This window comes from Notothenia rossii (assembly GCF_949606895.1).
Source record: "Notothenia rossii genome assembly, contig: SUPER_4_unloc_1, whole genome shotgun sequence".
In the NCBI taxonomy this organism is placed as follows: domain Eukaryota; kingdom Metazoa; phylum Chordata; class Actinopteri; order Perciformes; family Nototheniidae; genus Notothenia; species Notothenia rossii.
This window is the reverse complement of record NW_027640358.1, coordinates 14,830-39,893: the sequence shown is the minus strand read 5'-3', so window position 1 is coordinate 39,893 and position 25,064 is coordinate 14,830. Positions and strand designations below refer to the sequence as shown.

General features: G+C 41.4%; 1 protein-coding gene across 3 annotated transcripts; it reads left to right on the top strand.

The window, feature by feature from the left end:
- Positions 1 to 1,861: 1,861 nt before the first annotated feature.
- On the top strand, positions 1,862 to 23,179 carry LOC307038373 (NACHT, LRR and PYD domains-containing protein 12-like). Of its 3 annotated transcripts, XM_079696275.1 has the most exons (11): positions 1,862 to 2,012; positions 8,395 to 8,499; positions 9,460 to 9,695; positions 9,890 to 11,741; positions 13,367 to 13,540; positions 13,945 to 14,115; positions 14,972 to 15,139; positions 15,540 to 15,710; positions 17,297 to 17,467; positions 17,896 to 17,939; positions 20,388 to 20,964. In XM_079696275.1, coding segments are annotated over exons 1-11 (3,219 nt in total). In that variant the 5' UTR covers positions 1,862 to 1,887; the 3' UTR covers positions 20,390 to 20,964. The 3 variants fall into 3 exon arrangements, with proteins under 3 accessions (XP_079552401.1, XP_079552402.1, XP_079552400.1); XM_079696276.1 differs by lacking the exon at positions 14,972 to 15,139; XM_079696274.1 differs by lacking the exons at positions 17,297 to 17,467; positions 17,896 to 17,939; positions 20,388 to 20,964 and adding an exon at positions 22,916 to 23,179 and having other exon boundaries at positions 9,893 to 11,741.
- The last annotated feature ends 1,885 nt before the right edge of the window (positions 23,180 to 25,064 follow it).

Below are 25,064 nucleotides of genomic sequence, written 5' to 3'. Positions count from 1 at the left end.
GCTAATCATTGGCGAGTTACACACTTTGAAGAATACATAATAAATGTAAAAAATGCATCAAAGTCAATATTGGAGCCAATTTTACACATAAAAAATACTTTATTGTTTATTCATAATAATATCGTCCTCTTAGGTATAGCTTTTTTTACTGTTTTTTATTTTTAAAGAAATACAAATAAAATATATTCAATGGGTTTGGGGATGTTCTGATTCTGCAGACCCTCTCTCCTCGCACTATTTTAACTATTGTATCTGTGTTATTGTGTTGCTCTGCTGGAGGACCCTGAGACCTCAGTTTCTCATTGATATATCTAAACTGTAGCTATGTTCAAATGACAATACAAGCCTTGAACCTTGAATCTCACCCCATGGCATTTCCCCTTGCACTGTGCCCCCTCTTGTGGCGAAAATGAGTATTACACGTGGAGCTTATTTTAATACTTAATTCATAATGAAACGAACTAGACTTGATAGCAACATGCTAACTGGAAGAGCAGCAGGGCACTATAGCAATGCTAACAGCTACATTGTCACTGGGCAATTAAACACCAGTGGTTTCAATATAAAGCCAAAACAGTATTCCCAATATCAATCAAACATCATGAAGATATTACTTAATGCTTAAGACTTACACAACAACATTTAAACAATCCAGCTGGACCATTTTATCCCTGAAAGTGTTCATTATTCTGTATATAACAAATATAAGCTGTATTCATTTCACTTACCTGTTGTGAACATCACCTGAACAAGCAAACATGGCGGATTAGCTGCAGGTGGAAGAATCTGGAAAATACGTTACGTGATGATGTCAGACGCGATACGAAAGGAAACCACATCGATGCACTTTCACTGATACAAGAAGTCAACAAACTATAGATACAATCCACAACATTACACCAAAGCAAAAAACTGAATCACAAATATCAAATAGACTTTTAAATTGTAATACTTAAGTTTATTGTTGCATTGGAAATGGATTTAGTGGAGTATAAATACCAACAAACAAAAGTACACTTACCTCATAATGTACTCAGGTATTTTAGTAAAAATACTGAGCGACATTCCGCCACTGATACATCATCACGTTGATCCAGCCTGAGCACGGGGCAGCTGACAGGAGGATGGGGTGCAGAGATATCTGATTATAAGAAAAATAAACAAGAACACGAGAGGCTGGTTTGCTCGTTCTTTTTATCCGTCTTGGCTCTAACAGCGGACTCAGGGCCGTCCCTCCCTACAGGCCGATCACGCAGACTGCGTGGGGCCTCACCTGGCGGAGGGGGCCTCATCTTGAACCTATGCGCCTGTGCAGCGCTGAAGTGTTGAAGTTGAGTGTGTTGAAGTAGTGTGGCGCGGCACGTTTTCTCCGCTGCATAGCTCCACTAGCAAACAGAGGGCCTCATCATATAACTTTGCATGGGGCCTCAAGTTGGCCAGGGACGGCGCCGACTCCCTCTGCCGCTCTGCCCGCTGATGTCACTCTAAATTTAGAGTGCCAGACACCATTTTACAGCTCGACGGAGCAGGAGGACAACAGGGTGAGTGTTAACACCAGGATCTGCTTTATATCACATTATTTACTCTGTTTTACTGGATGTCAGAACATCAGCGTCCTAGAGTCCAAAGAGCGATAGCAGTCTGACTCCGCATGACCCTAATATAACACAAATGTATTATTATTATTATGGTTATGATTGAAACGAGTGTGTTATTATTGTGTGTGTGTGTGTGTGTGTGTGTGTGTGTGTGTGTGTGTGTGTGTGTGTGTGTGTGTGTGCGTGTGTGTGTGTGTGTGTGTGTGTGTGTGTGTGTGTGTGTGTGTGTGTGTGTGTGTGTGTGTGCGTGTGTGTGTGTGTTACTGGTTTGTCTCTCAGACTGGAGAAGATGAGTGGTTTCAAAGATGAGGAAGAGGACAAATCTTCAGTCTCCAGCTGTCTGTCTCTGAAGAGTGACTGGTCTAAAGATAAACCTCTAAACTTCAGTAATGAACCTGGACCCTCAGACACAAAGTAAGAGTTCCTGCTGTAACCTGACCTGAAGAGGATCCAGTGTTTATGTTATCTGATAATTAGTGTGAATGCTGAGCAACAGACTATTGTTCTTCAAATCTTTATTCTTCAACTTATTTCAACCAATGTTTGCCGTTTAACTCCTTCAGCATACTTTCAGCTCCAGAAACCATTCAAATATTAAAATGTTCAGCTCCTTCAGGACATGACTGCTATGACTGTTCTTGTTTTGGACATTTATGCTTTTTATAATATTCAGCTTTTTAAACTTTTATTTGTACAATGTAACCCAATGGGAGGAACCTTCAAATCCTCTTTTAGCTACACCGTGTGCAAAATGCTACTCCTTCCACATACCTTCAGCTCGAGACTTCATTCCAACTTTAAAACGCTCATTAGGCATTCAGCTATTAAACTTGCATTCAGCTTTTTGATATCTTTTACACGTTTTGAAATATTTAACTTAGCTTGGAGCTTGGTAAAGAGGCCTTCTTGACATTTTAACATTAGTGTGCGCCGCTCTAGGTCTAGAGAGCTTTGATCTCAAAACAGAGTGGAGGAGAGCTGGAAATCCGCCTTAAAATGTTTTTTAAACCTGCCATAAGTCCCAAACCCTAAACTCCTGTGACATCATTTGTTGATGAAAATGTAGGAAAAATAAAAACATTTAAGTATAGAACTTTTTAAAATGTCTGTTGAGGGCAAGGATGTGAGAAAAACCTTTCACATGAAACCCTCTCCTTTCACTGATCACTGATCACATCTCCATGGAAACCTTTGATCTCTGGACTCAGACACAGGTGTTCTGATTAGGACCTCAGCTCAGACACAGACACACAGACTGGAGTTTAACACACTGGCTCAGCCTATACTATACTATCTGATGGAAACCTCATACACACTTTAACATGTTCCACATATCTTCCAGATTATTGGGGACATATGGTTGTAGTTCAAAAACACGCAGTTAAAATAGTTTGCTGCTTTTCCCAGCGTTTTTTCTTTCTTTTCTCACCACACATTCAAGCCCCCACTGTTCATGTACCCTTTAAAACAGCCACACTACCTATCACCAGGTGTGACTGTGGCTCTGTGTGACTGCATTGGTCCCTCAACTATAAGGTTGCCGGTTCCATTCCAACAGTCATCATGTTAATATCTTTATACCTTACTCACCGCTAGGGCTTTTTCCAGTTGACAGTCCACTGTATGTACAAACACACTGCATTAAGGTATATCTCCACACTTTCTGCCCTAGAAATGATTTGTAATCATTATCACCATTATTAAGGGGCTGCATGAACACTTTTCCCCACCTTTTGCAGCACTTTTCCTGGGTTAGAAAGTGAGGTGCTGCAGACTGTCCTCTGGGTAACAGCTAATGACACTCTCCTCCTATTTAAAACAGTTTCCCCGACATTTAGAACACTTTCCCCCAGGTTTACTTTGTTCATTTCCCCCCCTTTTGGCCCGGTTCTATTAATTTATCTTTTTATTCATTTTTGAGCAAATGAGCCTCTGGAGGAATGTAACGGGAGTCGACAGGGGACTTTACCCGCCTCATGAGTGCTTATTTTCGGATACTTTAAAAAATATTCCCCCCTATTTCATTTTATGCTGCGTCCTTCTCCTCTCACTGATCGAATGGCAAACGCCATCGGAGGGCCTCCGCCGGCCCGGCCTGGATGCTGAGGGGCGGAAATCAAAGAAACACAAAATCCACCCCCTTTTAGGATTACCGGGGGCACGAACTTCTGACCGGGGTGTCCCTTTGGTTTAGTCCGAGAGGTGTGCTTAAGTGTGGGTACACAGGTTCGCCTGGTGCGCCGGGTTATGGAGGTGGGGGTCATGCTGGTACTCATGAGGCCGCCCTTTGAGGGTCTTGGAGCGGATAGAAAGAGGTGGATTTACTGGGGTGTTTTCATGGATGATGGAAATAACCTAAGTGCACATGTCAGGGAGACAAGCTGGAGGTCCAGAGTCCGTCCTTTGAGGGTGTTGGAGCGGACAAACAGAGGTGTATTCAAGCACAGAGTCAAGCTTTCATGTTTCTCTCCAGTCTTTTTATTTAATACATTTCTATACACCAATAAATATAATACAACTATTTTTAAAAAGCTTACCGCACCGCACCGGGTATTCCCAGGCGGTCTCCCATCCAAGTACTGACCCGGCCTGACCCTGCTCAGCTTCCGAGATCGGGAGTAATTTATTTTTATTATCTTTTATTATAAAAATACATAATTTATATTTTCATAACATAAATCATATAAAAGAGCCCTCAAAGAAACTCGCAGAGCTATCTCTAGACCGCTCCCTGAAACTGAAGCACGGGGAAATACGTCTGGATATATTTTGGCTGCTTGTGGGACACGAGTCTCCATCCCTCTCAGAGAGTGCCATCAAGGTGCTTTTACAGTTTCTAACCTCCTACTCGTGCGAGCTGGCGTTTTCCTCACTCGCATATGTCAAAAACAAGACCCGGACCCGGCTGTCAGTGGAGCAGGACCTCCGCGTTGCGCTGTCCACTATCCCCCCACGCATCAAGAGACTCTGCTCACAAAAGCAGACACAAGTGTCGCACTAGCACCGTGTAACGGTCTGAGAAATATTTTTGTTTGGATGTTCATTTGTGTGCCTTTCTTATAAATGTTAGATTTATGATTTTGTCAATCAGTATTATCTGGATAGCGAAATGCAGAATGTTTCATATTTGGGATGTGGTTGATGAGTCACATGACCACAGTCAGGTCAGAGGGCATTGTTTCATCACTCCAATTCTATTAAGTTATTATTTAATCTAAGTGATCATAGGCCTGCCTCTTTTGAAATCCAAATGTAAAATAATAACTGTATTGATATGTATTCGTGTTTTTACACAGGTAGGCCTACTATTTTCAGCCAAAACAAAAGAGCCTACTTAGAAGGCCTGTTTATAATATTGAATTCATCATAGAAATGGTGTTGACATTTTTAGTCTGGTTCTTGTTATTATGTGTGAATACATTATTTGTTTTATAAAATGTTCTATTTAATTAAATACACATTTGAAAACCAATTTATGGTGTATTTATGGTTTTTAGTTTAAGCTCTGAAGTGGTTTTTAAATCTACAAAAAGTTGGGGTGCCTTGGGGTCGAGAAATATTTTCAGGGGTGCCTTGGTAAAAAAAAGGTTGGGAACCACTGCTTTAATGAACCTCCTTTTAACAGGTGAGACCTCCTCCACTCCCGCAGCTTCCTCAACATCTCATTATCGCTCACATATATCGGCATGTACATGATGAGACCACTACATCCAGCGCCACCAACTCCTCTGCACGGACCACCCCCCCTTCACTCTCAGCCCCTCCAGCAGTCTATGCTTCCCCTCCTCGTACTTCATAGTGACCTCATGTCTCTCTCCTTTCACTCTACATCCCAGCACCTCCCCACACTTGTCCTGGATGCCTCCTAGCAAGTCCAACATTTCTTCCCTCCTCCTCCCCCCGTACCTTGTCCTCGCTCTTTCCTCTGGTTCTTCTCGTATCTTGATCCACTTTCAGTCTTCCCTTCTGCTTTCTTGCTTCGTCCGTGCCCCTCCTCCTTTCCACTCTCACCTCCTGCTTCACTCTCCGTCTCTCCTCCCGCCTCCTTTTCTCCTCCCTCCTCCTCCACTGTTCTTCCTTGTTGTCTCTCTTTATCTTTATCATCTCTTGCTTTCTGGGCCTCCCTCCTCCTTTTAACGTGTTCATTCTCACCCACCATTTCTTCCCTTCTTCCCACAATAAACTGGAGCTTCCAAACAAAACTTTCTTCAAACAGTTCAGCACGCTGTTTACCTCACACTCACACTCTGGGCCTCTAGCGCAGGGGTTCCCAAAGTGGGAACAAAATAAAAATGAAAAAAAATAAATAAAAAATAATTAAAAAAAATGGATTCATTTTTTTAATAATAAAAAAAAAAAAATTGTTATTAATAATAACGTTTGTATAGACATTTTCAGGGGCGGACTAGCCATCTGTATAATTTCCCCGCAACGAGCGAAGTGTTTCTCAAACTTTTTCATACCAAGGACCACTTAACCAATAAAAAACACTCATGGAACCCCCCCCCCCTCCGTCGACAGGGGGTCGCCAGTCTCTGGCACTGTTATTTTGGGCGTCGCGGGCTGAAAAGCTTGGGAACCCCTGCTCTAGCGGATCAGGGTGGTATGGCCGTAAGCAAAGAGTGTGGAGGGATAGGCGCTTCTTATGGGTCAGGGAGGGGCTCCTATGCTGGCGGTCCCAGGACCGAGTTTGGGTGCTGACAGGCGGACTGCCCCCCTCCATGTCGATGGGGGTGCTGCAGGGGGCCTGCTGGATGGCCCAGGCCGAGCTGTGAGCCCGTCTCCCCCTCTTCAGCACCTGGGAGCTCTCCGGGCCCTGGAGAGGCATTTTCAGGCTTCCCCTAAAAATGAATTTGAATCAATACTTTTAGATGTAAATGGTTTATTGTATCATTACCATGGGTCTCTGAAACAATCACACTTTTACCACACTGTTATCAGAGTTCTATCAGACTGTTATCAGACTTTTATCACTCTTTTCCCCGCAGAAACGACTTTAAATCATCAGTGTCACTATTGTGGGGATTGAGGAATGTACCTGTGTCTGGAGTGGAGCCTCCCTGCACTTTAAATTAACTGATTTGCCTTTTTTTATTGTATTTTCTACTGTTAATGCACTGTGCCCATGTCAGGTGAAGAGCCCTCCTGTGGGGAAACATAGGAACTGCACTTAAATCACTTGGTGCTTTTTAACCGGTTTAAAATCGTGGGTTAGAAAGTGAGGTGCTGCAGACTGTTCTCTGGGTAACAGTTAATGACACTCTCTCTTTAAGTGGACATAGTAGATGCATTTGTTACTTCAAGGCTGGATTATTGTAACTCCTTATTATCAGGGTGTACCAAGAAGTCAGTCAAGTCGCTTCAGCTGATTCAAAATGCTGCAGCTCGTGTACTAACCAGAGTTAGGAAAAGGGACCACATTACTCCTGTTCTGGCTGCCTTACACTGGCTCCCTATAGAACACAGGATAGAATTTAAAATTATTCTTCTGGCCTACAAAGCCCTTAATGGGCAGGCGCCATCTTACCTTAAAGAACTCATTATACCCTACTGTCCTACTAGGGCATTGCGTTCCAAGAATGCAGGGTTGTTGGTTGTTCCTAGAGTCTCTAAAAGTACAATGGGAGCCAGAGCCTTTTCTTATCAAGCTCCACTTTTGTGGAATCAGCTTCCAGTTTGTGTTCGGGCGGCAGACACCCTATCCGTTTTTAAGAGTGCGCTTAAGACCTTCCTTTTTGATAAAGCTTATAGTTAGGGCTGATTAGATTCAGCCCCTAGTTTTGCTGATATAGGCTTAGTTTGTCGGGGGACATCTTACTTCTTCCTTCTCTCATCTATACCTGTGTACTCTCATGTTCCGATTAACCCAGCTTCCCCAAATGTCTTTCTTTTTGGTGTCTATATACGCCGGGATCCGGAGTCATGGATGATCCTGCGGTCCTGTGTCCTGGATCATAAGTCCTGGATGGATATCCTCGTGGATTCATCTTCCTATTAAACACACATGCATTTCCAAACATTTGGTCTACCTATGTTGCAAATGTATTATCTTTTCAATTTACACACGGCATCTATTGCACGTCTGTCCGTCCTGGGAGAGGGATCCCTCCTCTGTTGCTCTCCCTGAGGTTTCTCCCATTTTTCCCTTTAAACTGTGGGTTTTCTCTGGAAGTGTTTCCTTGTACGATGTGAGGGTCTCAGGAGAGAGGGTGTCGTATTCTCATACTGATATTCTGTACAAACTGTGAAGACCACTGAGACAAATGTGACATTTGTGATATTGGGCTATATAAATAAACATTGATTGATTGATTGATTGACATCACATTTCCATTGTGCGGAAGTTTGTCCAATGGCACGAAGCGTCCCACGTTATTTGTGTCCAAAAAGAGGAAGTTTCCCTAACTACAATGTATCAGCTAGTTATTGCAGGAGAACACACACTTAGTGGAGATTGATCAACTATTCTTAAACTATTGCACATCTTTTAAACATTATTGCTAAAAGCCACTTGTTTATACAGCTACAGTCACCATTCAGCTATTCAAATATTCAGCTTTCTCTGCTTTTCAGCAACACATTTGAGCAGCTTTCAGCATTCACAGGAAATGCCTTTTCTAATCTAACCTGCTCTGTAATGATCGCAGTAAAGAAACTTAGTAACAGAACAGTAACAAAGTTTAAACTCTTGATCCCTGGCGTCATCAGCGATAGTAAATAATCTACATACAGACAGAAGTCAAAATGTGCTCTCTGAATGAACTAATGATGTTTAAAACATGTGTTGTTTCCACAGACAGAGAGCAGAGTCTCCAGTCCCCAGCTGTCTGTCTCTGAAGAGTGACTGGTCTAAAGAGTCTCCTCTAAACTTCAGTAATGAACCTGGACCCTCAGACACAAAGTAAGAGTTCCTGCTGTAACCTGACCTGAAGAGGATCCAGTTTTTATATAATCTAATATATTAAACTGTTCTTTAATAATATCATGTGTGCAGTATAGTACAGAACAAAGGCAGCAGAGTTCAGCAAGCTCACATTATTTAAGGATATTTCAATATGCATTTATAGCATCATTGTATCAGTGGCATCAAAAGGTTTTAAATGCAAAGATATTGATAAATACTCACTAAACTAAATATATCGTCCAAAACATGATTTACTACTTGGGCATGTTTATGATATGTATTTTAAAGATGTTTCTTAATAACAGTGATGACCTGGTGAGCTGGTTGTGTTTAGCATTAGCAGATATAACAGAGCTTTGTGTGATTACATGTAGAGTCAATGCAAAGACCCAGATCCGTGCCTGGCAACACCAAGAAAGTGAAGAGGTGAAATTCATGTCACCTGCGTGTTCCTGCAGCGTGACACATTTCATCTTTCATTTCATTTGTATTTGTTCCGTTCATGGTATGCACAACTTCATGTATAACAAATATATATATTATAAAACATGTCTCTATAAACACACCTTTGACCGGAAAGGAGCAGGGAGCAGAAAATAATCTTCTATGACCCGCCCCTTTCTAAAAACATAAATAGAAACAGACGGTCTGTCCTTCATATGTTCTTATCCACAGCCACACATCACAGCATCGTAGGATAAAAAGAGAAACACAAACACTTACTAACAAAGATACTCAGTTCCCACTTGACAGTTAACGGAAAGAAACAAAACAACAACAACAACAACAACAACAAGAACAACAACAAATCACATGAACAAGGGAAAGTGCAGCACCCTCACCTGAGTCCTACTGGAGGAGAAGAGTCTTGAGTGAGGCGTTGGTGACGCTCTGCCCATTGGTGAGAATCAGCTCCTCTAATGTAAAGTGCTGTAAAGGATGTGTTCCTCTCCACAGAGGGAAGAGGGAGAGTGGTGTTCCTGTGGAGGAGCAGCTGTCCAGCTGTGCTCTGTGTCAGGACGTCCTGAAGGATCCAGTCTCTACCAGCTGTGGACACTGGTTCTGCAGACAGTGCATCACCTCATACTGGGAGCAGAGACCTCCATCAGGAGACCCCTCCTGTCCCCAGTGTGGAGAAAGACCCAGAACCAGAGCTGGACTGCAGACAGCCAGTCAGAGCAGAGCTGTACGAGGTAAGAGGCCGAACACACGCAGCATTTCATTCCTCTTCCTGGTTCCTTTGTTTCTGAATAGGTATACTGCTGTAGAGCAGAGACAGTGAGCTGTTTGTACAACATTTAAACTCAGTCTGTTTCTTGTTGTTTAATTGTTATAATTAGATTCTCAGAGCATGTTCCTCATTCTCTCATGTTTCCTTCTCTTCCAGCAGAACGTGGTCTGCAGGAGGTTCTAGATGAACATAAGCTCAGTCTGAGGAGGAGATGTGAACGTGTGACTGAAGGAACTGATCAAAGTGAAACCCTCCTCAACAGCATCTTCACTGAGCTCTACATCACACAAGGCCAGAGTGAAGAGGTTAATACCCAACATGAGGTGAGGCAGCTGGAGACAGCTTCCAAGAAGAAGCCCCTCCATGACACTCCAATCAAGTGCCAGGACATCTTTAAAGCCTTACCTGACCAACAGACTCTCATCAGAGCGGTCCTGACCAACGGAGTCGCTGGAGTTGGAAAAACCTTCTCAGTGCAGAAGTTCACTCTGGACTGGGCCGAGGGTTTGGGAAACCAAGATGTCAGTCTGGTGATCCCGCTCTCCTTCAGGGAGCTGAACCTGATCAAAGGTGAGCAGTACAGTCTTCTCAGGCTGCTCCATGTTTTCCATCCAACCTTACAGAAGCTCACAGCAGAGCAGCTGGCTGTCTGCAAAGTGCTGCTCATCTTTGACGGCCTGGATGAAAGCAGACTTTCTCTGGACTTCAGAAACAATGAGGTTGTGTCTGATGTCTCTCAGCAGTCCTCAGTCAACGTGCTGCTGACAAACCTCATCAGGGGGAAGCTGCTTCCCTCTGCTCTCGTCTGGATAACTTCCAGACCTGCAGCGGCCAATCAGATCCCTCCTGAGTGTGTGGACAGGGTGACAGAAGTACGAGGCTTCACTGACGCCCAGAAGGAGGAGTACTTCAGGAGGAGATCAAGTGATGAAGACCTGTCCAGCAGAATCATCTCTCACATCAAGAGCTCCAGGAGCCTCCACATCATGTGTATGATCCCAGTCTTCTGCTGGATCACTGCTGCAGTTCTGGACCACATGTTGACTACAGACCAGAGAGGAGAGCTGCCCCAGACCCTCACTGACATGTACTCACACTTCCTGCTGGTCCAGACCAAGAGGAAGAAGCAGAAGTATGAAGAGGGACATGAGACGAGTCCACAGCAGCTGACGGAGGCTGACAGGGAGCTTCTTCTGAAGCTGGGGAGGCTGGCGTTTGAACATCTGGAGAAAGGAGACATCATGTTCTACCAAGAAGACCTGCAGCGCTGTGGTCTTGACGTCACCGAGGCCTTGGTGCACTCAGGAGTTTGTACAGAGATCTTCAGAAGAGAGAGTGTGATCTTCCAGAAAACAGTCTACTGCTTTGTTCATCTGAGCGTCCAGGAGTTTCTGGCTGCAGTCTATGTGTTGCACTGTTACACCAACAGAGACACAGAGGTACTGAAGGACTTCCTGCAGGGAGACTGGGACGAAGACAGTGATATGACTGATGATGATGATGAGCTGTCCCTGAAGGACTTCCTGCAGGGAGATCAGGATTACCCATCCCTGGATGTCTTCCTAAAGGGAGCCATGGAGAAATCCCTCAGAAGTGAAAATGGCCACCTGGACCTGTTTGTCCGCTTTCTCCACGGCCTCTCTCTGGAGTCCAACCAGAGTCTGTTAGGAGGCCTCCTGGGTCGCACAGACAACAGACCAGAAACCATCCAGAGAGCCATCAGCAACCTGAAGGAGATGAGATGTGATTTCTCTCCTGAGAGGAGCATCAACATCTTCCACTGTCTGACAGAGATGAAGGACCACTCAGTACATCAGGAGATCACAGAGTTCCTGAAGTCCGAGAACAGATCAAAGGAGAAACTCTCTGAGATCCACTGCTCTGCTCTGGCCTACATGCTGCAGATGTCAGAGGAGGTTCTGGATGAGTTGGACCTGGATCAGTACAACACATCACTGGAGGGACGAGGGAGACTGATTCCAGCTGTGAGGAACTGCAGGAAGTTCAAGTAAGTCCAGATGTGATTAACTTTATAAACTAATGTGGATCAGGAGTTTAATTATTCAAATAAACGCGATAACAGTTCTGCTGTTTAAATACTGAGAGCAAAAGAAACCAACACTGTTCTTCTATTTATTTATAATAATAGTTCAACTGAAGCGTTCCTCTCTTCATATTGAGTGATGGAGGCGACATGTCAAACACATGAAGGACTTGAGAGGTTTCTCAGCATGTGATCACACCACACAGCAGGACTTACAGTTATCACAGAAACATGTTATTATTACAAATAAAAGAATGGATACATTATGAATACATTATGAATACTCAGGTACACATTCATTATATTCACTATATTGTTCTATACTGACCCATTCCTCCCACCTTTCCTCAAAGATATGCATTTGGTTTCTAATCTAGTTGTTTCCTCCGTTACATAGATTTCATTTACTAAGTTCTTCCATTGTGAGTTTACTGAGTTATTCTCTTTCAGACAATTCCTTGTCATTAGTTTGATGATCTCTTTTCTAATGACCAGAAATAGATAGGAATCTTTTTGTATCTCCTCTGGTGTTTCCCCGGTAATAGGGAGAATGGGTTTTTGTTGAGAGAACAAGATATTGGACATTTCTCTTCAAAGTGTTTCCCAGAAGTCTCCCAACACATCACAGGCCCAGAATATATGTGTCTGGTTTCTGCTCAGCGCGTTCTCTCCAGCATTTTGAAGTGAGGGTTTGTTTGTATTCACTTTGAATCTGGGGTGTCTTCAAGTATGGAATTAAAAGCTTCATGTGTTCTTTCCAGTAGTTTGAGTTGGTGGTGTTATGAATGTTTCTTGTTCTTCTGGTATGTTGCAGGATCATTCATTTCCCCATTGATCTGTTACATTAATAATACTGTGTTCATCTTGATTTTTGAATTGTAATATTTGAACCATCTTAGTTTGAAATGTTGTTTCCACTCCAGGGTCATAAACTGTAAGCATGTATTTCATTAATGGCTTGATGAGAAGATCTCTTTTTTAAATGCCGGATAGATAACTCCTCACTGGAAGAATCTGAATAAATGGTATTTGAGTAAATCATATTGTAACGAACGCTGTTCAAAGGATTTAATGTCTTTATCACCGAACAAGTTTTGATCACAATGTGTTAGAGTTTAAAATCAGATCTATATCATGTCCCACCAAGAACAGAGTTCTGTCTTAATGCTGATAGACTGGGAACATCTGATGGTATCAAGTTGAACATATTGAAACTTTATTGGTTTGTTAATTGTGTTTGTGTGCGCAATAAATGTTCAGATGCTCAGAGAAGCCAAAACATCCGTCATCCATCATTCACATCCAAATATTAATTAACATTTCAATATGTACATCTCTAATATCGTCAAGTGATTCATTTAATTTCTGTTTCTTTAGGTAACAGTCAGTGACAGCAGGAGCACAGACATGTGATCAGATCACACTGACAACTCATTACACTCTATTATCATATAATATTATATATTATATTAAATGGACTAGCAGCAAAGGTCTATCAGAACATGTCAAATCTTTTTTCATCAAATGCTTGAAGTTAATATAATGTTTCCTCTTTTTTAACTCATGTTGTAATATATGTTTTATTATAGACTTACTGGCTGTAGACTCTCAGAGACTCACTGTGAAGTCGTGGCCTCAGCTCTGAAGTCTGACCCCTCCCATCTGAGAGATCTGGACCTGAGTCTCAGCTATCTGCAGGATTCAGGAGTGAAGCGTCTGAGTTCTGGACTGAAGAGTCCAAACTGCAGACTGGAGGATCTCAGGTCAGTTCACTGACTGCAGTTCATATTGATCTGTTTGTGTTTATGATTTTCTGAATTTGAACAAATACAATGTTATTGTAATTTGTTCCGTTTTTGCTAATGACTGAATATTGATCAGAGTAACAGAGAGAAGGTGAATGTGTGAGGGAGAGAGTTTGAGCTTCCACAGACTCACTCTGTGCTCCAGGAGTCAGTGGAGATGCTGTCAGTACTGATGAGCTGTGAGGGAGATGAAGGAGTTGTTAAACATCTGATCAAAGTTAAAGTTCCAGATTATCAGTGGATTGTTTCTGCATCATCTCTGACATTAAAACCCTGTTTGACTCTGAACAGATTATTAAAGCTGGAGTTATTTCAAACAGGAACTTTGTTTTCTAAACTTACATCATGTTTTCTTTATTCAGACTGAGTGGCTGCAGCTTGTCAGAGATCAGCTGTTCTGATCTGATCTCAGCTCTGAAGTCCAACATCCATCTGAGAGATCTGGACCTGAGTCTCAACCCTCTGCAGGATTCAGATGTGGAGCTGCTGAGAGATCTTCTGGAGAGTCCAGACTGCAGACTGGAGACCCTCAGGTCAGTTCACTGACTCTCTGTTACTGCTGGAGATCTCACATGTTCACTTTCTAATTGAACCTCATTTATATTCATTAATAACTTTCATCCATAAAGTTATACATATCCTTTTATTCATGTTTCATTTTTAAGAGTAAGAAGTAAGAACTGCAGACATACATGTTGAGTGTTTCTTAAAGGAACTGTAATAGATGTTAGTTGTAAAAAGTAAATCTATGTATTTAATATTTAGTAAACGATAACGTCTGAATAAAGGTCATCTGAAGTCATTTTAGTTTTACATTGTGGTGGGAATTTATTTATCAAATGCGGATCGAGAGTCAAAGCATTCAGCTCTTTGTGGTATTTTATTTCTTGCAGAAAGTTCAGTCAGTCACACAGAGAGCACACAGTCTGCAGAGAGGAAGAGGAAGAGTAGAGTTTGGGTTTCATATTTAAACACAGAGAGAGGAGAAAGGGAGGGGGAAGCTTGGTGAGGATGAAGGAGCATTCTGGGAGTTAGGGAGTTAGGGAGGACGTATCAGGAAGTTCTCAGTTCACCTGAGGTGAAGGTCATACTGTTGGTGCACATAGAGAGTCACTAACAACACTGCAACACATCTTCTTCATAAGGACTTCTCCTAAGCTTAGCTAAGAAGTGTGAGAAGTAGCAAATATAGAGAAACATTAGCAAATAAGAATCACACAATGATATTATTAAAGTAAGTGAGTGAGTATAATATGTTTCTATTACATACATGATAGAGTTCACTTTCTGAAGTAGACAGATGTTTCTGTTCAGATTCATTTAAATGTTGAGTAACATCTGATTGGATTATAAACTGATTTTTACCTTCATCATGTTTTCTTTATTCAGACTGAGGAACTGCTGGTTGTCAGAGATCAGCTGTTCTGCTCTGATCTCAGCTCTGAAGTCCAACATCCATCTGAGAGATCTGGACCTGAGTCACAACGATCTGAAGGATTCAGGAGTGGAGCTGAGAGATCTTCTGGAGAGTCCAGACTGCAGACTGGAGACCCTCAGGTCAGTTCACTGACTCTCTGTTACTGCTGGAGATCTCACATGTTCACTTTCTAATTGAACCTCATTTATATTCATTAATAACTTTCATCCATAAAGTTATAAATATCCTTTTATTCATGTTTCATTTTTAAGAGTAAGAAGTAAGAACTGCAGACATACATGTTGAGTGTTTCTTAAAGGAACTGTAATAGATGTTAGTTGTAGAAAGTAAATCTATGTATTTGATATTTAGTAAATGATAACGTCTGAATAAAGGTCATCTGAAGTCACTTTAGTTTTACATGATAGAGTTCACTTTCTGAAGTAGACAGATGTTTCTGTTCCCATTCATTTAAATGTTGAGTAACATCTGATTGGATTATAAACAGGTTTTTATCCTCATCATGTTTTCTTTATTCAGACTGAGGAACTGCAGTTTGTCAGAGATCAGCTGTTCTGCTCTGATCTCAGCTCTGAAGTCCAACATCCATCTGAGAGATCTGGACCTGAGTCAGAACGCTCTGCAGGATTCAGGAGTGGAGCTGCTGAGAGATCTTCTGGAGAGTCCAGACTGCAGACTGGAGACCCTCAGGTCAGTTCACTGACTCTCTGTTACTGCTGGAGATCTCACATGTTCACTTTGTAGTTGAACCTAATTTATATTCATTATTATAGAACGGACAAGTCAAATCAAGCAATCTGATTGGTTCTTAGCCGTGATACTGAGCGTATACCACGGGCAGAATTGTAAGTTACTTTTCACAACAAGTCAGTATCCCTCCGCGTCTGAGAAAAACAGTATACCGTTGGGCTGCTTTTCAGACTGGAACAAGAAAGCAGCGGAGAAGTAACGGGGCAGAAAGCCTCCTTTTTGACGCAGCGGTCCAGACATAGACATCAAACGCCAAAACATATTCAGTGTGCAGTTCCTTTGGCATTAGGGCAGGGATATCTAGACACTTTCAAAGGTTTAACATAATGAATTGTGCTACTTTTAAAGCAAGCAACGATGTTTTCAAATCTGTAATCAAAGAGGTTCGCAAAAACGCTATCGACCAATCAGATTGCTTGATTTGACTTGTCAGTTTTATAAATATATTTAAATTTCTTCCGTTACGAAACAAACTTACAAAGCATAAAATGGAAACATTTAAGATTAACTTCGACCTCCGGGGGGGTCTTACTATAGTATGTAGGAGTGGATTGAGCAGTGCCTATCTCCAGAAAAAAAAAAGCACCTAAACTACGACATGCAGAGCTACGTGAAGAGCAGGTAGACCAACTGGAAAAGTAGCACCATTCAAAAGCTTTCTGATGCAGGTCTTGAAACAAAGCAGAGAAATTATGACCGTTAGTGGCCACAGGTGCGAAAGCTCTCTCCAGAGCTACTGGAAGCCCAATCTCGGGGACCGGAGAAAGTGGAGCAATATTCCCGTCACGCCAAGCAACAGCCTAGAACAACCTCAACCTATACAAGTGACCACGTAAGCCATGCTACTGATGCTGGACAGTTTTTCAGTGGGTGCACAATAAACAGCAACATACACATTCATGTAAATAAACAGCCAAATAATGGATCAACGCTCTCTTTCTAATATGTTCGCTTGCTGTTAGTGTTGTTGCATAGCAACCACCATGCACTATGTTTCGTGCAGAAGGCAACGGAGGGACTATTTTATTTTGAACATCATTATTTACTAATAAAAACTATTTAAATTAGAGTGTGTATTTTTCTTTCATATTGCCACACTTGGTAACCGTTTTATAAAAGCAATAGCTCACTTCAGGCCGTGATATATGCTCATTATATCACAGCTAAGGGGCGTGGTTCGGCCCGACGCTTCCTATTGTTTATATAACTTACATCCATAAAGTTATAAATGTCCTTATATTCATATTTCATTTTTAAAAGTAAGAAGTAAGAACTGCAGACATACATGTTGAGTGTTTCTTAAAGGAACTGTAATAGATGTTAGTTGTAGAAAGTAAGTCTATGTATTTAATATTTAGTAAATGATAACGTCTGAATAAAGGTCATCTGAAGTCACTTTAGTTTTACATCATAAAGTTCACTTTCTGAAGTAGACAGATTTTTCTGTTCAGATTCATTTAAATGTTGAGTAACATCTGATTGGATTATAAACAGGTTTTTATCCTCATCATGTTTTCTTTATTCAGACTGAGGGACTGCAGTTTGTCAGAGATCAGCTGTTCTGTTCTGATCTCAGCTCTGAAGTCCAACATCCATCTGAGAGATCTGGACCTGAGTAAGAACGATCTGCAGGATTCAGGAGTGGAGCTGCTGAGAGATCTTGTGGAGAGTCCAGACTGCAGACTGGAGACCCTCAGGTCAGTAAGGGGTCTCTGCTGGTTCAGCAGTATTGTATGAAACACAGGGAGGTGTTTCTCTCTCTGGGGAAACAGATCAGTGATGTTACCCACTGACTGCAGGCTCTCTCATTCTTCCATCAACTATAGAAGGCCAGCTGGAAATGCAAAGCCACATTTAGTAAGTGATCAACTTTCCACCAGACATGGGATTTGACAGAAGAGTGGAAAAGGTAGTCTGTGTTTGATGGGATGTTTTTAGCTCCTTGACTAATGACTGTTACTTCCTGTCATGCAGCTGAGAGCTGTGGCAGTCAGTCGTAGTGTTTGCAGAGAAGATATGATGGGATGTAAAGCATGAGATCAGTCAGGACTCTGAAGCTGACTCAAAGAACAAACACTTCTTTTAAACTGGATCCATAACTGTTGGATTGTGTTCATCCCTACAGGATCAGAGATGATGTGCCGATCAGAGCCGAGATCCAGAAGACCTGTGAGTACTGAATATCCTCCATTCATCCAGATATGAAACTCTTTGATGGAGCATGTCCTCAGAGGAAAACAACACTCTGGTTTCTCTCTCTTCATCATTTTGTCTGTTTCTCTTCACAACAACTGTCTATCAACACAGTGACGCGTTCACTGACACTCTGTAACATGTAAATAAACTCTGAAGAACAAAACACATGAAAACATCAACATTATAACCAGTTTGTTACAGAATTACCATCAACATATACTTCAGTACAAGTAGAAGTACTCAGATCTTGTTCTTGAGTAAAAGTAGAAGTACTCAGATCTTGTACTTCAGTACAAGTAGAAGTACTCTGATCTTGTTCTTGAGTAAAAGTAGAAGTACTCAGATCTTGTTCTTGAGTAAAAGTAGAAGTACTCAGATCTTGTTCTTGAGTAAAAGTAGAAGTACTCAGATCTTGTACTTGAGTAAAAGTAGAAGTACTCAGATCTTGTTCTTGAGTAAAAGTAGAAGTACTCAGATCTTGTACTTGAGTAAAAGTAGAAGTACTCAGATCTTGTTCTTGAGTAAAAGTAGAAGTACTCAGATCTTGTACTTGAGTACAAGTAGAAGTACTCAGATCTTGTACTTGAGTTAAAGTAGAAGTACTCAGATCTTGTTCTTGAGTAAAAGTAGAAGTACTCAGATCTTGTCCTTGAGTAAAAGTAGAAGTACTCAGATCTTGTACTTGAGTAAAAGTAGAAGTACTCAGATCTTGTACTTGAGTAAAAGTAGAAGTACTCAGATCTTGTACTTGAGTACAAGTAGAAGTACTCAGATCTTGTTCTTGAGTAAAAGTAGAAGTACTCAGATCTTGTACTTGAGTAAAAGTAGAAGTACTCAGATCTTGTTCTTGAGTAAAAGTAGAAGTACTCAGATCTTGTACTTGAGTACAAGTAGAAGTACTCAGATCTTGTACTTGAGTTAAAGTAGAAGTACTCAGATCTTGTTCTTGAGTAAAAGTAGAAGTACTCAGATCTTGTCCTTGAGTAAAAGTAGAAGTACTCAGATCTTGTACTTGAGTAAAAGTAGAAGTACTCAGATCTTGTACTTGAGTACAAGTAGAAGTACTCAGATCTTGTACTTCAGTACAAGTAGATGTACTCAGATGTTGTACTTGAGTAAAAGTAGAAGTACTCAGATGTTGTACTTGAGTAAAAGTAGAAGTACTCAGATCTTGTACTTGAGTAAAAGTAGAAGTACTCAGATCTTGTACTTGAGTACAAGTAGAAGTACTCAGATCTTGTACTTGAGTACAAGTAGAAGTACTCAGATCTTGTACTTGGGTAAAAGTAGAAGTACTCAGATCTTGTACTTGAGTAAAAGTAGAAGTACTCAGATCTTGTTCTTGAGTAAAAGTAGAAGTACTCAGATCTTGTACTTGAGTACAAGTAGAAGTACTCAGATCTTGTACTTGAGTAAAAGTAGAAGTACTCAGATCTTGTTCTTGAGTAAAAGTAGAAGTACTCAGATCTTGTACTTGAGTAAAAGTAGAAGTACTCAGATCTTGTTCTTGAGTAAAAGTAGAAGTACTCAGATCTTGTACTTGAGTACAAGTAGAAGTACTCAGATCTTGTACTTGAGTACAAGTAGAAGTACTCAGATCTTGTACTTTAGTAAAAGTAGAAGTACTCAGATCTTGTACTTGAGTAAAAGTAGAAGTACTCAGATCTAGTACTTGAGTAAAAGTAAAAGTACTCAGATCTTGTACTTGAGTAAAAGTAGAAGTACTCAGATCTTGTTCTTGAGTAAAAGTAGAAGTACCAGAGTGTAGGAATACTCTGTTACAGTAAAAGTCCTGAATTCAAAATGTTCCTCAAGTGAAAGTAGAAAAGTATTATCATCAAAATATAGTGAAAGACAGTAAAAGTAGTCATTGTGCAGATTGGTCCATTTCAGAATAATAGATATGATATGTTTTATAATGATTGATCATGAAAGTGTTCTCAAAGCTGGTAAAGGTGCAGCTAGTCTGAATGACTTTGTATACTGCAGGGTAGCTGGTGGATTTACTCCAGGTGGAACTAAAGTCTGATTCAACACTTGATTAGATTTCACATCATTCATCCAGATCTGTGAAGTAACTAAAGGTATTAAATACATGTAGTGGAGTAGAAGTACAAAGTAGCATCAAAGGGAAATACTCAGGTAAAGTACAAGTACCTCCACATTGTACTTCAGTACAGTACTTGAGTAAATGTCCTTAGTTCCTCTCCTGGTCTGTAAAGCTCTCCCAACATATGCAGGTTAGCATCCGGCAGCTTCTATGTGCTGGGGACCCGTACTGTACATTTCTATCATCACACTTTGGGCTCCTCAACATGTGTGGGTTCCCAGCAGGACTCTCTGAGCTGCAGACACATTCTTTCTGTGACTTTGTTCCAGATATCTGGAGCATAATAACTGAAGCTGTTTCTCCATGTTCAGGAACTCCCATCCCCCGAGTCCTGTGTTGAAGAAAGGAAGAAAATGGAACAATGTATTTAGCTTGAATATGCTCAAAACTGTGTTAAAACTCTGAATGCCAGAGTCATGTATCGTATAGTTTAACGCTTTAGCAATATAAACAGTACGTATAACAAAAACCCTTAAAAACATAGGTACTCATAAAGACCTGGAGTACGCACTTCCTCTTTCGAGAAGAACATCTGTTATGTATTTCCTTGCGGGAAGTGAACAGTTAACTACAGCAACGAAGAACGACACCTCTAACGCAGCAGCTTGTACGCACAGGAAGTGACAAACCACGAGTCAGACCATGTGACAAGCCGCGGGAAAGAAGAGGATGAAAGAAGAACATCGGAGAGCAGTTCCTTTTTGAACCCAGTGCGAACTTGAACTCTCCAGCTTTATCAGGCAACGGAAGACGATCTTAGACTAACTCATAGTGAGGCAAACCTAAACCTCAGATATAATTTGTATCTGAGCCAAGCGCATTTCATTTCTCATTGATGTGTTGAACTTTAATAAAACTACCTGTTCATATTTGTGAGAGGAAACTAAAGTCCATGTAGCCCTTCTGATTATTGTTGGATAGGTGACAATTCAGACGGCAATGTAACCTGTTCCCACGTAGCTTGAGTCCTGAGTCCAGTTTGAGTCCAGTGTCCTGTTCCTTGGCTGAGGATCAATCCCTTACGGAGTCTTGCAAAACGTGAGAGAGAACAACGGGTAAGTTGCATCTAGGTAACTCTGTTGCTGAACTCTATGTCATATTGGAGGTCGCCGTGATCGATTGATCTTAAATACGGCAGCAGTGCTTTATGGGTATTGAATCCCAAGGTTTCAGAGGTGTGTTCATTAAGGTCTGTGTTTAAAGTCTAAAGGGAAAAACTAGCAGGGTAAAAGTTGAAATAATGTGTTAACTGATGAATGGAGGTAGTATAGAAAGTAGGGAGTTTGTCGGTACCTCGTTTTATGCCCGGACTGAGTAAAAACCGTAACTTTATAACATGGCGCCCAACGTGGGGCACGATCGTGCAGAAGTTGTCTCGTTCTTTGAACAAACCGAAAACTGCGAAAAGTGCCAGAGCACAAACTTAACAACCTGTACAAAGAGCCTCAGTCAAACTGAGTTCTCCGAGAGCTAACCTTATTAATCACGGAGTACCTTGCCGCCAAGAACAAAGGCGAGTAAAGAGCCTAAAGAAATCAAAGCAAGAGCGCATACGGTAGTGGGTCTAAAATATGGGTTAAAAAATAGACGCCTCTATCACGAAAAGGAGTGTAACGTTCCGTTAATAATCTCAAGCGTAAAAATTAACAAGTAAATCTTCCGATAGGAGGTGAGACTCTCATAATCTGTAACGGTTTATGATTAAAGGAAAGCAGTACCATTATGACCGAACAGAGGGGAATAACTATACTTGTATACATTACACGAGTTAGACACTTTTATCCAAAGCGACTCACATACATTCAGTACCTTTGGCAATCCCCACAGGAGCACTTTGGGGTGTAGTGTCTCAGGGACACAACAACATGCTGACTGCAGTGGGACTCGAACTTGCTACCCCCTGATTCGAAGTCCAGCACACTACCCACTGAGCCACAGCCTCCCTTATATGTATAATATTGCGACAAATACTGAGTGAGGGGAGCTATCGCTAAAAATACAAATAGGGCCCCCTCCAAAGGGTAACCGAATATATTATAACAGACGACGGGGTGGGTCGCTACCACACTTAGGGATCAAGCAGTAGGCTATTAAAAAACCATATCAGTAGGAACGATGTCCCAAACCGGATCCATTTTTGGATTGCGGTCTGAGGCAGGACCGAGTGAATGTAATGAAATGATTTCACCCGAGCACCCGTTAGTTACTCTGGGAACAGCCCTACCACAGGACACAGTCCAGATGGGGATACCATGTTTGGCCACTAACGGGTCACATGTAGTGATTTTAGCCGACAACATTAAAAATGTTAACGGCTACATGATCGGTTGGCCATGGGTTCTGAACCTGGCCAACACTGACATGAACCATAAAAAAGGAGTAGCAAAAGCGCTTAGCGAGAAATACAGCGTTCAAACACAAGCAAACTATAATGATTTAGTAACACGACAAAGTCTGCCGCTAAAAGCAGAAAACATACAAAGGCAACCTCATGGGGAGGCAACGGACATTCGCGGAATAATACATGTCCCGTATAACCCAAAGCCCCTAGGGATTGGCCCGGAACCACAAAGAAGAATCTTGGAGAGTATAATAAAGCATGCCATCTCAATTATAAGGAACTGTAATAGATGTTAGTAGTTCAAAGTAAATCTCTGTATTTAATATTTAGTAAACGATAACGTCTGAATAAAGGTCATCTGAAGTCATTTTAGTTTTACATGATAAAGTTCACTTTGTGAAGTAGACAGATATTTCTGTTCTCATTCATTTAAATGTTGAGTAACATCTGATTGGATTATGAACAGGTTTTTATCCTCATCATGTTTTCTTTATTCAGTCTGAGGCGCTGCAGCTTGTCAGAGATCAGCTGTTCTGCTCTGGTCTCAGCTCTGAAGTCCAACATCCATCTGAGAGATCTGGACCTGAGTCACAACGCTCTGCAGGATTCAGGAGTGGAGCTGCTGAGAGATCTTCTGGAGAGTCCAGACTGCAGACTGGAGACCCTCAGGTCACTCTCTGTTACTGCTGGAGATCTCACATGTTCACTTTGTATTTTAACCTCATTTATATTCATTAATAACTTTCATCAATAAAGTTGTAAATGTCCTTATATTCATATTTCCTTTTAACGTACTGCAGTAAGAACTACAGACATACATGTTGAGTTAAAGGAACTGTGAAGGACAGACCCGGCGGCAGACATACATTTCTTTTACCAGGCGGGCCCCCCCCCCCTCGCCTGCTCGCTCAAGTTGGCCCAGCGTTACAAATGTGCAACGAAACCAACCAATCGGAGAACTCGAGAAGGTCAATTCTGATTGGCTGTTTCGTCTCCAATCAGGGGTGGATCTAGACAAATATTCATGGGGTGGCAAGAGGGTGGCACGAGATTTTGAGGGGTGGCATCCCCTGGCAGAGGTATATGCGGATTTAATCGCAGTCATATCAATTAATGTTAACTTGGAAAGCCACAATATTAATATTTTAACTCAACAACATTAGGTGACATTATTGTGGCACATCAGTAAAGCCTTAAATATAAATATATAAGGTGGCAGACATAATTCTATGAATTTTAACTGAATGAGTTTGTTTCACTCTTAGACCAGCAAGGTACCAAATCTATGCACAGACTGCTGCAATAAGCACATTAACTAGAAAATGCATTTCCTGCAGAAAATGTGTGCGAATGCTGTAAACTGTGAGCATTTGTGGCTGAATTGAGCTGAAAATACAGAAAAAGCTGAATATGTTATTAGTTGAATGGTAGCTGCTTTTAGCTACAGAGACCAAGTAAGTGTGTTGCTGAACTAAGTGGAGAAATGCAGAAAAATGAAATTATTTGAATCAAATTGTTACAGCTCAAATGCATTGCAATGACTTTGTTGAACACTTGAAAGTGAAATGTTAAACTGTAAGAGGAGGAAGAATAGTGAAGAAGCTTAATATTTAAACGAAAAGGTTTAAAAAAGGTATAAACAACAACATGTATCGCCTGATTGTCCTGAAATAGCTGAATAAGTTAATAGTTGAATAGTTTGTGCAGCTGAGTTAAATATCAGATGTACGTAGTAGTATAAGTTCAAGTAGCATTACATCTATAGGGCTTTTCTTTTGAAGGGGTGTTTGGTTTTGGAGAGTGTGAGGTGTAGAAAAACTAAATGAGATGTCTGACATCAACCAATGGGAGGTTCACCCATAAAAACAATGGTTAGGTGGGCAAAGGCCTTTGGCCTGTGTGTGAGAGAGAGAGAGAGAGAGAGAGTGTGTGTCTGTGAGAGAGAGAGAGAGAGAGAGAGTGTGTGTGTGTGTGTGTGTGTGTGTGTGTGTGTGTGTGTGTGTGTGTGTGTGTGTGTGTGTGTGTGTGTGTGTGTGTGTGTGTGTGTGTGTGTGTGTGTGTGTGTGTGTGTGTGTGTGTGTGTGTGTGTGTGTGTGTGTGTGTGTGTGGCTCCAATCTGCCCAGCAACACCATGACAACCAACTGCAGCACTGAGTCCCATAAGAATGCATTGAGGAGTATATCTGACAATTTTGCCACCTGTTCAAAAACTATGGCTCCTATAAAAACATCACCAGACTGTGAGCATCAGGGAACCCCAATGAACTGAAATATGTTTTTTTGGGGGGTTTTGTGTGGAAAATGTGGAGATGGGAGCAGTTTGTCTAAAGTTTACTTCTCTCTGCTCTGAAGAAAGATACGGAACAATTTAACATGGGAATCAATTGGGAGCTAGCTGGACTTTTTGTCCCTTCATGCCCTCAAGAGGCTTTTTGTTTAATTTTTTTTCTTAATTTTATTTTATTTTCCAACCTAGGAGAGGTTTTCCTACGTTTATCATGAAAAAATATGTCCGAGGAGTGTAGGGTTTGGGAATTATGGCAAGTTTAAAACATTTTTGGGGGAGAATTTCAAGCACTGCTCCACTCTGTTTTGAGATCAAAGCACTCTAGACTTAACGAGCTGCTCCATCCACTCTAATGTTAAA

Coding starts and splice junctions, on each gene's coding strand:
- LOC307038373 (XM_079696274.1), top strand. CDS start 1,888: ATGAGTGGTTTCAAAGATGAGGAAGAGGACAAATCTTCAGTCTCCAGC. Junction 14,116..14,971: donor TGCAGACTGGAGACCCTCAG/GTCAGTTCACTG, acceptor TTCTTTATTCAG/ACTGAGGAACTGCTGGTTGT. Junction 15,140..15,539: donor TGCAGACTGGAGACCCTCAG/GTCAGTTCACTG, acceptor TTCTTTATTCAG/ACTGAGGAACTGCAGTTTGT.